Genomic DNA, 12,655 nt, shown 5'->3' with positions numbered 1-12,655 from the left:
TTAAAGAAAAATAAATTCAATTTATTATTATTATTAATAAATCCATAACTATTTGTATAAGAAGAATATTAACAGACAAGGTTGAGCAAGTGTCAGTTATGTCTAAACTTCCTAAGCATTTTTAGTTACATTATCTTGATATTATAAAGCCAAAGTATTGATACTATAAAGCAAAAGTAAATTTGGTCCTCAGATGAATATGCTCTGAATTAGATAAAAATGTTTATGAAGTACAACAAACATTGATAGTGAACATGTGTTAGAATTATATTAATTGAATGAATTGGTGGTGGGGATGGTTATCTCAGTGATGCAGAAAAGACATTTGTAAAACGCAGTGCCATTTCAGGAGACTGGAACAAGGTAGAATGCGCTTTCACCACTGCAATGCAGCACTAGTGTGGAAATCCCACACGTCATAGTTAGAAAAGAAAATGAACTAGATTTTCAGACTATTTGCAAGTGATATGATCTTATGTGTAGGAAATCCTTAATAATCCACTGGATAATTACCCAAACTAGTTAGTAAATTATTTTGGAAAAGTTACAGGGTACAAACTCAACACACAAAAATTACTTATATTTCTGTATACCAACAAACATAAAAACATTCAGAGCTGCAGAGAAAGTAGCTCTGAGTTCAGTCCCCAGTACCCATACAACAAGCTAGGCATGGAGGAACTTACTTATGATCCCAACTCTGGGGAGGAGAAACATGGATCCCTAGGACTTGCTGGCCAGCCAAGCTAGCCTAATAAGGAACCAAGGTCTTAGTGAAATACCGTGTCACAAAAATGAAGGTTGACACTTCCCAAGGAATGACACCTGAGGTTGAACTCTGGCCTTCATTTACATGAACACACACACACACACGATGATGATGATGATGATGAATTTAATAGATTCTTTAACTGAATGACTCAAAAAATTGAAATACACAGAAATAATTCTAACACAGTCCAAGATTCATACGTAAAAAATGTGTGCTGGCAAAATGGCACTGTGAGTATAGGTGCTTGCTGCTAAGCCTGATATTTTGAGTTCAGTCTCCAGAAGCCATGCTGTGGTAGGTGAAACTTGACTTCTACGTATTTTCCACATACACACATAATAAATAAATCAATATGAAGAAAAGGTTTCAATGAAAATATAAAACATTGCTGAAAAAAATAGTAAGACCTAAATAACTACAAAGATATCCATCCCATGTTCAATGACAAAGATATTTTATGTTTAGCTGACAGCAAATTGACCTACATATTTGGTGATGTAAAGGAAAGTATGTCTATTCAAATAGTACAGTCATGAGGAAAGAATAAAGTCTGGGGTATTCACACTTCAAACATGCCACAAAACTGTAGTAACTATGTGATATTAACATATATTTGAGCGTATATACACCAGAAGATTAGAAATGGAAGTCCAGAAACAGACCAATAAATATATCTATGTCCCCATGATTTATTGACAAGCATGACAAATCCATGTGATGGAGAAAGAGTAGTTTCTAAGGTGACACTGGGATAGCTGTGTACACTTATAAGTACTTAGAAAACTGCTTAGAAAATTTTAAGAGTTTTTTTTTTAATGTATGTATGTGCTTGGGAAATGAACCCATGTGAAAGAGAGGCGCAGTCGTGCATATGTGTAATCTCAGCTCTCCCATGATGTAATGGATGACAGAGAGAGTCAGATAATCCCTGAGTGTTGACAGGTCAGACACCCTGGTGTATGCACTGGCAAACAACTAGAGACCCTGTGTCAAACAAGGTAGAAAACAGAGACCAACTCTTCAAGTTGTTCTCTGACCTCACGTTCTTGTCTGCACTCATGAACATAGACACACAGAATGTGGGGCAGGACTAGGTATGCATTGACATTTGATGAAGTAATTCTACTTGTAGTATATACTTGTAGGTATATACTTGAAAGGGCTGAAAACAGGAACTGGGACAATTAACTGATATCGTTTAGTGCATGTTATTCATAATTTAAAAGTTGGAAACAACCTAAGTGTTGAGTAATGAGAGGGACAAGAAAATGCAATAAATATATACATAATATGCAATGATTAAAAGAAATTAATTTGCAATATATGATACATGAGTGATCCTTGAAAACATTCTAAATTAATAAGCAAGACCAAAGGGTAAATGCTATATTATTACATTTATGTTAATTAAAGCATGTAAATTTATAAGACCAGAAAACACATTAAAAACTACTAAATTCCTTATGTTGGGGCTATCAGGAGGGTTCTTTAGTTGTGTTTTATTTGATTGGGTTCTGGGGATTGGACCTGACTTCTTTTGCCAGCTAAACATTAGCACTGCTGATGAACTACATCCAGCTCAGACATTCATTTTTTCAGAGGTTCTGTTTGAGTAGTGTAAAGTCCTTGGCAATAGTGATGAGGGCATACCACAATACTGAGAATATAATTAATGGCATTAGATTTCATACTTACGAATGATTAAAATAGCAAGTTTTATGGTATATATATTACCGCAATTTAAAAAATTTATTAGATTTTTAAAAACTGTAAGTAAAGCTGGGCAGTGGTGGTGCACGCCTTTATTCCAAGTACTCAGAAGGCAGAAGCAGGTGGAGCTCTGGTCTACAGAGCAAGTTCCAGGACAGGCTCCAAAACTACACAGAGAAACCCTGTCTCGGAAAACAAAAAACAAACAAAAAAGCTAAGTAATCTAAGTATACTAAGTCTATCTTCTTGACTCGTGATATTTTAAAAAGTCATCTGGGAGAGAAAACGAGGAATAAAAATCATAGATATTAAATTTTGTGGTTAAAAAAAGTAGATTCATAAAAGGAAACAAGGTTTTACCAAATTCTTAAGTCAGAATGTCACATAATGCAGTATCTTTGTCCTTTCATTCATATAATTGAGAAGTTCCTAACTGCACTCTGAAAAACGGGAGAATTGCATTGATTGGTTGGCATCATAATTTTAGGATGAAACAGCCTGATTTTATTAGTATATTTTTAAGTAAATTATATGTTATTAATCAAATTATACATTTTTCCCTTTAAGATTGAAGACCCACTAGCTATTCTTATTCTCTTTGATGAAGCCAGATACAATTTATTGAAGGGATTTTATACAGCTCCTGATGCTAAACTGATAACACTGGCAAGTCTGCTGTTACAAATAGTTTATGGGAATTATGAGAGTAAGAAACACAAACAAGGTTTCTTAAAGTAAGTATTTGATACAGTGCATGATTTATAATATGCTCAAGATTCTCTTTAGCTAACACAATTTTAATATTACTGGCCAGGCATGGTGGCACCTACTCATAATCAGTGAACCTGAGACCAGAGGGTCATGATCAGACCAGCCTGAACTGCATAGTAAGACACTGTCTCAGAACAGACATACTGTTTATACATTGGTTTAGAATTAAATAATACAAAACATTGAATAAAAGAAAAAACCTATAAAACATGAGTTGCTGTTTTGGTTAGTAAAGCAGTTTTGAGTTTTTCTTATGTTTGCTGTATTTGATATAATTTAGCTTTATAGTTTTGATTTATATTTTTTTACTTTGTGCTTAAATAAGTTGGCTAAAAATTTGACTTAATAAAAAATATGAGTCAGATAATTAAGAATCCCACCATAGAAAATAGTTTGAGAGAAACAGATTTTAGCACAGATTTAGTCTAAAGTTTTTATACTGCGATCTTTCAGTTTTTGAAAATATTTTCAATAAGATAATTTCATATTGAAAAAAACCATTTCTCTAAATTGATAATATTAAGATTGTGGAGCATTTTTAAAATCATATTCAGCTTAAAATTTCCATTATTTAATGCCATTTGTGACAGAGGATTATTATACTTTAGCTACTAAAGATGACTTATTTAAAGGATGTTGACATGTATACTTCCAGCGAAGAAAATTTGAAATCTATTGTACCTATTACTAAACTGAAAAGTAAAGCGCCTCACTGGATAAATCGAATACTCCATGAGTACAAGGTAAGCTGCTCCAGAAATGGAAAACACTGTAGGCCATTTGTATTAGTGTTATAATGTTTAAATATTATTAATAGCAGAATTAAAAGTGAATTTTCTGGTTCACAATGCCTAAAACTGAAACTAAAAAGATGTATTTATTTCTAGAAATATAAAGTCTTTTATTGAATACTTTATATATGCTGAATTTTGTGGTAAAGACATGAGGTAAAGCTGAAACAATGCAGTGTCCTTGCCCGTAAAGCGCTTACCTTCTGTTAGCTTAGACAGCACTTGATCTCAGCTTATTTCTTTTTAATATTAAGGCTACAAGAGAAAAAATCCACTTGAGATAATATACCATAACTTTATTCTTGTTTGGAGACAACATTGATTTTAGAAATAACTAGTTAACCTCTTTGTATTATAAAAGGTCACATCTCAGCCAGGCGGTGGTGGTGGTGGTGCACTTGGGAGGCAGAGACAGGTGGATCTCTGTGAGTTTGAGGCCAGCCTGGTCTATAGAGTGAGTTCCAGGGCAGGCTCCAAAGCTACAGAGAAACCCTGTCTCAAAAAACTAAAAAAAAAAAAAAAATCACATCTCTTTTTATTCTACTTTGTTTTCAGAATCTTAGCATGAGTGAGGGTGTCAGTAAGGAAATGCATCACCTGCAGCGCATGTTTCTACAGAACTGTTGGGAAATCCCCACGTATGGAGCAGCTTTTTTCACAGGACAGATATTTACAAAGGCAAGCCCAAGCAATCATAAAGTCATCCCTGTATATGTAGGAGTGAATATAAAAGGACTGCATCTCCTCAACATGGAAACTAAGGTAGGTCTTAAGCTGTTTTTAGTAGTCACATCGTGTATTATCTGAAATAGTGCCATCCTCCGTGAAGAATCTAGAAATGGCATATAGATACACTCTGTGCATACACTTTTGCATTTGTAATATGTTTTGTCCATACAGTAGAATAAGTAGTATTTTTGGTAGAATGACACATTTATATGTTACATTTTTATTAAAAGGGTGTTAAACTTTATGTAATGTGCTAATTAATATTTGTGTAAAAATTATAGGAATTGAATATTTTTACATAAATACAAATTGCATGTATATTTCTATATGAAAAATTTGTTTTGTTTTTTAAGACAAGGTTTCACTATGTAGCTCTGGATGTCCTGGAACTAACTATTTAGACCAGGCCTTAAACTCAGAGATTTGTCTGTTTCAGCCAAGTGCGGAGATTAAAAGCATGCACTACTATATCTGGCTCATATATATTTCCTATATATTTCTAAAAAAAAAAAAAAGTTCATTGATAATTTTGGAGACAGGAGCCAGATATTGCAAACTCAAATCAAGAGAGACTTTTCCTTATGTAGCTGTCTTAGTTCTGGCTGCTATAACAGACTCCGTAGACTGGAGGCTTATAAACAATAGGCACTTGTTTCTGGACACTTCTAAAAGCTTGGAGTCTGAGATTAGGGCACCAGCATGGGCGGATTCTGGTGAGGGCCCTCTTCTAAGTTATAAGATGCTGCTAACTTATTTTGTTCTCATACTTACCCAAGCATAGTGGCACATATCTATAATCCTGGCAGCTGAGGGGGAAGTAGAAAGGCCATGACTCTGAAGCTAGCCTATCCTAGAATACATAGAAATACCATGATTAGAAGGAGGTGAGGTAGGAGGACTCCAGACTTAAGAAAGGAAAGGCGTTTATAACAATTAAAAGTGAAGATTAGTTTCAGGAAGCTCTTCAGAGAATGAGGTTTAGTGTGGAAGGGACTATGGCTACCATTAGAATAACTGCTTTTTACAGAGTTTTTCATTTGTTTTGTTCTTATTTTTTATTTTTATTATGTCCAAAATTAAACATAATCATACGTCGTGCAGTATGTACTTGTGTGTGCAGTTGCCCCAGAGGTTGCAGGTGTCAGATCATCCTCGAGCTGGTGGTGTAGGCGTTGTGAGCCGCCAGTGTGGGTACTGGAAATCAAACTCAGGTTTCAGTAAGAAATGTGAGTGTTCTTAGCTGATGAGCCATCTCTCCAGGCCCAGTACAGAAATTCTTGACACTATGTTGTTCCTTATTCTAATCAAAGTGATTAGAATATAAGAGATAAGCTTGACAGTTATTTTTAACATATTCAACACATTTAGTTTGGATGAACATCTTTCTAATTTATGATAGTAAGCTGGTAAAATTTTTCCCTAATTTATTTAGATTTGTCAAGGCTAGATCATTTTTCAAGGGTTTAGAAATTTCATAACTTTTTATTCTCGTTTTTGTCTCTTATTATGGACTTTCTTCTTTTTTATGTTTTATATTATGTGTATGGGTGTTTTACCTGTGTGTAAGCCTGTGAATCTCATGTGTGCCTGGTGCTCTCAGAGGTCAGAAGAGAGTGCTGGATCCCTGAACAAGAATTACAGTTGTGATATGAGCTGCCATAGGGATGCTGGGGGATAGAACCTGGGTCCTCTGCAAGTGCAACCAGCGCTCTTAACTACTGAGACCTCTCTCTCCAGCACTGGAGTGCTACTGACTGCAGAATTATGCAGTGAGAATTCAGCACATATTTCAGGGTCAACTCATTAGAGATGCCTATCTCATGGAGGACGCACCTCATTTAGCAAGGCGATGGGGACTGTTGTCACCAGAGATACGCATCTCATCAATCTTATCTGCAAGCTGGTAAGAAATACTGCCTTCAGAATGTGTTAAACTGTCCCATTGCAGAATCCTAGTGTTCAGGGCTCTTTGTCTCACGTTACAGCTTGAGGATTTTTCCCACAACACTGCAGTGTGTTAATAGTTTACTGAGCATAATTTTTGGCAAGAAAGTAATCACAGTCAATACCCTTACTCTTCAACCAAGTCTTTGTATAAACTTAGGAGTCTGTCCTCCTACAATTATCTCCTTTGGAAGCCAGTTGGTTAGTGTTAGTGTCCAAGCAAAGAGACCTTCACAGATGCCAAGGATTACGGCATGTCTAAAGTTATTGAGGTCAAGAGTGTCTTGGATTTACTGTGCCAACAGATGGGAGAGCACTGCCTTAAGACTGACTTACATGCTCCTTTTTTTAAACAGAAAAGGGTGAGATGTCTGGAGTGTTTATCACAAGCTGTTGCAGGCCATGACACAATTACAGCTTACTCTGGAAACTGTTGCTTTTCTCTGAAATTTCACTTTTGCAATAACAACTATGATATCTCCCTATTATCATGCACTTTCATACAATGTGTACATTTACTCTTGTGATTGTATCTCAATTTTATGAACACACATATGCTTGAATGTTCAAATAGATGACTTTTCATTTAGCTATATAGTTTTGGTTTATAGAATATATACTAGGACTTGTTTCATAGCTAGATCTATTGTCCACAAGGGCTACAAACACCTAAAAGCCTACCTTGCTAGCTACACACAATTAGTTCACAAGTTCAACTAGACTAAAGGCTTTTTTCAAAAAGGAAACTTTACAGCTTACACAAGGTCATAGTCACTGATGTCCAACCAAGGTTACTAAGAAAGCATGCCAATTCCTCACTTGCCAGTCTACTAACAATGGATCTGTCATTGGGCACTGTGCACACACACACCACCCTGGTCTGGTCAAGGCTTTGCTCCTCTGGCCTTGGACCTTTGTGTTGCCATAATAAGCAGCTCAGCTCCTTATCACTTCAAGGCTCCTTCAGGAGAAGAGTTTTTTAGGATAGAAGAAGAAGCTTGGAGAAGTTAGAAGTAGAATAGGATTTTTAGAGTAGAAATAAAAAAGTGAACACTTGGAATGAGGAGCATTAGCCTGTCCGTGTGTTATTACAGAACTCCTCTGCACCCCCTTTGCTCCTGAGAAGCATTTCATCTTTGGGATCCAGGGTAAGCTCAGAGCAGGTCTCATAGCCCTTACTTATCTTCTATAAATTATCATTTATCAGAATTTGTAGTCAACCTTATGGACAACAGTATTTTATTATGCTGTTAACCTGTGGGAGGATATAGAGAATAACTACAAACATAGGGCTGAAAAATAAACATAGATTTTTATACTTGACATGGAATTTGATTTACAGCTTGCTCTTTGATCATTGCTTATTTCTGTTAAAACTGGTTTACTTATACTGGGTAGGCTACTACTATGTAGTTTGTGGCTACTTTTCTATTTCTGTGAACTGAGTTTGCTTAAAAGAAATGAAAAATGGGCAGAGCAGTGCATAGTGAGTGAAGGCGAGTGGACCCCTGGAGCTCGCTATCGTACAGTCTAACCAAGCTTTCAGGTTCAGTGAGCAGACCTATGTTGAAAGATAATGTGGGAAGAGACTGAGAAAGCCACTCAGCATTGACTTCTGGGCTTCATGTGCTTGCACAAGTACACACATCAGAGGACTGTGTGGACCTGGCTCTTTGTATTTTGGGAGCCTTCAGAATTCTTTCCTCACTTGTTGAGGGAAGAGCAGCGGGGCTGCGTTCTGGCCGCCCCAGCTCCCGCATGGCTAGCTAATGCCCAAAATAATTACATGGACACTGTATTCTTTTAAACACTGCTTGGCCCATTAGCTCTAGCCCTTACTGGCTAATTCTGATATCCCCATCAACCCATCTCTAATAAACTGTGTAGCACCGGTCTTACCGGGAAAGATTCAGCATGTCTGACCTGGCGGCTTGCTTCATCATGTCTGCCCGGGAGAGTGCAGCATGGTCTCTGTCTGAGGCGTCTTACCTCACTTCCTCTTCCTCCCAGCATTCTGTTCTGTTTACTCCGCCTACCTAATTTTCTACCTATCAGGGCCAAGCAGTTTCTTTATTTTTTAACCAATGACCTTCCTCCATCACTCACTGGGTATTGTCCTCCAACAGCAGATTTTCATTTTACTATATGGGGTAAAACTGAGAGTTGCTGCCTTCACCTCTTTTCTTTCTTTTCTCTCCCTTCCTTCCCTCTTTTCTCTCCTTTCTTCTTTTCTACCTTCCTTTTTTTTTTAAAGTCTTGTTAAAGGACTGATTTCTGACACTAGTTTTAAAAAAAGTTCAAGTGACTAAGTCTACTCATTTTAAAGTATTTCTGTGCTTTCGCTAGTTCCAGTCTATACTAAATAGATATTTTAGCATATTTTACAAGTTTTATTTTACAACATGAATGTAGATAACTGGTTTTTAAACAAATATTACTTCTTTTATATATAGCATACACTCATGTAAATTAGCTATACTGTGTTTTCTTTACAGAATCCCACTTTAAAAATACCCTAAACTATTAGGCGTGGTGGTGGCACATGCCTTTAATCCCTCTGAGTGTATCAGTTTTATATAGTGAACTCCAGGCCAACCAGAATTACATAATAAGGCCCTGTCTCAAAAAAAATTAAAAAAAAAGCAAACAAACACATAAAATAAAAAAGTCCCTGAACATATTTTTAGCTTATAGTTAACATTCTAAGAATTGTCATTTATAAACAGCTGATATTTCTAAGCATGTATGTTTTAAAGGATAGCATAAACACTTTTTGATGTGTATATATATATATATATATATCATATATTTGTATGTTTAGGACAATAAAGGACAAGTTTTTACTAGGAGAGAATAATTAAAGATAAGTATATACCAAACTAGAAGAAGGGAATTTTATTCTACTTACCAGAGAGAAACAATAAGCATTTTAGATTTTAGGCATGTTAATCAATGTATACATGGTATATATAGGCTCATGAGAACATCATATCATAAGTCCAAGTACTACATGTCAACAAAGTAAACATTTAGACATAAGAAAAGATCAAATGGCTACCTAAATATAGCATTTCGTAGGAAAGCATGAGAGTAGCTTACCCTAACATTGTTTCTTAAATAGTTCTATTAAATTTATGAAGATTATATTTCTACTGTTTTATTTTATTTCTACAATAAATATTAACACATCAGTGTATTTCTTTTCAGTGGAATAAAATTGCTGAAGTCATCTGTTAATCCCACTATTTAAATTTCAGATTTAAAAGTACTGTATATATATTCATAAAAGGTTTGGAACACATTAAAGAAGTTACTATTAACCTGCATGAAGTAAAAGCTTATCCTTCTGTGTTCAAACTCACTGAGAATGAGCATCTGTTACAATGTTTATTAGTCTGATACAAATATTATCATTGTTCATTGTGTCCCAGGAGTCTGCCTTCTGGGTTCTGTGCTTCACTCTGTGTGAGGTTAGTGCAGGTGCTATAAAGAGATCTTAAAAATAATGTTCAAAACAATTACATTTAATAACTAGATACATATCCTAAGTGAAGATAAATGTTGCATTTATTGTTTAAGGTGTTTGCATGCATTTTGAGATAGGGTGTGACTGGTCACCAGCTGACTGCTAGCCAAGGATAGCCCTGATTCTGATCTTCATCTTCCACCTTCCGAGTACTGGGATTTATAGGTGTGTGCCACCATTACTGATCAATGTTACTTTTAGCTCTATTTTAGCATAATAATTTCTAATTCTGTTGCAGGCTTTACTCATCAGTCTTAAGTATTGTTGCTTTACATGGCAACTGGGAGATGCTGGGACTTGTTTTCAAATCCATAGTATGGAAAATAAGATGAGCTTTATAGTGCACACAAAACAGGCAAGTACTGATAAATTAGTTTGGACTTACGATGATAGACTACAGTTTTACTAAAAGTCTTTTTTTTTAATTGTTAATTCATTTACCTTCCCTGGAAACCTTTAGTATTAGATGAAATTTAATATTTAAGATCAAGAAAAATTAAAATTCCTTTCCTAACTAAAGGAGCCAAAAACTTGGCAGATTAATTTATCTCTGTTTTAGAGCAGTTAAATGCTTCCTTATGCCATTTGTTTTTCTTCATTCTGATTACTTATTCTCTCTGTTTTTAAAGTTCTTCCCTTTTCTTGACCAGTATACTATCTGAACCAGTCAATGTTTTGTGAGACATTTCTTTTTTTTTAATTTATTTATTTATTAAAGATTTCTGCCTCCTCCCCGCCACCGCCTCCCATTTCCCTCCCCCTCCCCATCAAGTCCCCCTCCCTCATCAGCCCGAAGAGCAATCAGGGTTCCCTGCCCTGTGGGAAGCCCAAGGACTACCCACCTGTGAGGCATTTCTTAACTACCTTCAGAATCCTAAGTAAATTTATCTTCTATACCCTATTTCTTTTTTAAATATGTTGTTAATCGAAGTAGGATTACATCACTTTTCTTCTTCCCTTTTCTCCTTCCAGCCTCTCCTAGATACTGTCCCTCCAACAGCTCCCACTCCCCCACTACCTCTCAAGTCGAGAGCCTCTTTTTCTTTTATTATTACTGCTGCATGTATGTGTGCACATACATGCACATGTGTACACAAATATATAAATACAACTTGCCAGAGCCATTTTTATTTTTGTGTGTTTATGGTTTCCGGCCTAACCACTCTGCATTAAACACCCAAAGAGGGACTCATTTCTGGGAGAGTCTAATTCTTCTTTCAGTAGTCATTACTTGACTGTAGTTCTTTGTCTAGGGGTGAGAGAGACCCTTTACAATTTTTCCCTCCCATAGTAACATGTTCATTGATATTGCCATTGTCCAGGTCTTACTTACGCATCTGTTTCTAGGAGACTGTTTGACAGTAGATTTTAGGAGTCTGCATTGTCCAGGTCTTACTTACACAGCTGTTTCTAGGAGACTGTTTGACAGTAGATTTTAGGAGTCTGATGTTCTGACTCTTACAATCTTTGCACCCTCTCTTCTGCAATGTTCTCTGAGCCATAGATGTAGGAGCTGGGGTGTCCATGTGTTTGTTGATACTAGATTTCCCATATTCCATTGATCTCTGCGTTGTATCAGTTATGGTTTTCTATGATGGTCTATATTTCCATCTATGAGAAAGGCTTCTTTTTCTTGTTTTTTTTTTCTTTTTAAGACAGAGTTTTTCTTTGTAGTCTAGGAGATCCTGGAATTCACACTGTAGACCATGCTGGCCTCAAACTCAGAGACTCACTGAGATTAAAGGTGTGCACCACTACCTCCTGGCTAAGGAGAGAGGTGGTAGTTATACTTACGTGTGGGTATAAGGAGAGGTTTAGAATGTAGTGAGGAATCATGCAGCTCTAACAAAGTGGCGATAGACTCAGTTCTAAGGTCCATGATGTCACTAGCCAAGGGTACTATCTAGGTTTCTAGTACCAGGCCTGATTTCCCTCTTGAGCCTTAAGTCTGACTAGACAGTTGTTGATTACTGACATGTAAATGCCACTTACCGTTCCTTTATGTATATATATCTCGCCATGCTGGTCATTGCTGTGGCTCCTGGGTGTTACAGCTGGGTAGGACTGCTTAATCAGTTCCAGTTCTTTCCCTTGGCAGCTTGCATCGTGTTTTCTGGAATTATGAAAGCTAAGCCACAGCACAGGGGCTCCCAGGTCAGATCCAGTTCAAATTATCCAAGTCCTTCTGTGTCCTAACTGTGTAGTGTCTTCATCAGGAGGGGACCTCCTTGAGCCTCAACCCAGAGAGATGATAACCAGGAGCTACATCAGTAGTACAATAACTACATCATGGTTTGGGGAGCCATGTGGACTCCCTGACCAACCATTTGAAGGAGATTTCTCATTACTAATGTGTATATATACACATGCACGTGTGTTGATACCTTGAGGCTTTATCATACAACCACGGTG

The 12,655-nt window shown here is 36.5% G+C and overlaps 1 protein-coding gene across 4 annotated transcripts in view; it reads left to right on the top strand.

Moving 5' to 3' along the window:
* The window catches only part of Krit1 (KRIT1 ankyrin repeat containing), a 38,073-nt gene that overhangs the window by 22,993 nt on the left and 2,425 nt on the right, over positions 1-12,655 (top strand). For 2 of the 4 annotated variants that reach the window (XM_075953437.1, XM_075953438.1), the window contains exons 13-16: positions 3,050-3,216; positions 3,909-3,996; positions 4,600-4,806; positions 10,482-10,598. In XM_075953437.1, coding sequence (XP_075809552.1) covers positions 3,050-3,216; positions 3,909-3,996; positions 4,600-4,806; positions 10,482-10,598 — 579 coding nt within the window. The remainder of the gene's footprint in view (positions 1-3,049; positions 3,217-3,908; positions 3,997-4,599; positions 4,807-10,481; positions 10,599-12,655) is intronic. The other 2 variants (XM_075953440.1, XM_075953439.1) reach the window with 1 other exon arrangement.

This window comes from Microtus pennsylvanicus, chromosome 19, assembly GCF_037038515.1.
Source record: "Microtus pennsylvanicus isolate mMicPen1 chromosome 19, mMicPen1.hap1, whole genome shotgun sequence".
Classification (NCBI taxonomy): Eukaryota; Metazoa; Chordata; class Mammalia; order Rodentia; family Cricetidae; genus Microtus; species Microtus pennsylvanicus.
This window is presented reverse-complemented; position numbering and strand designations above follow the sequence as displayed.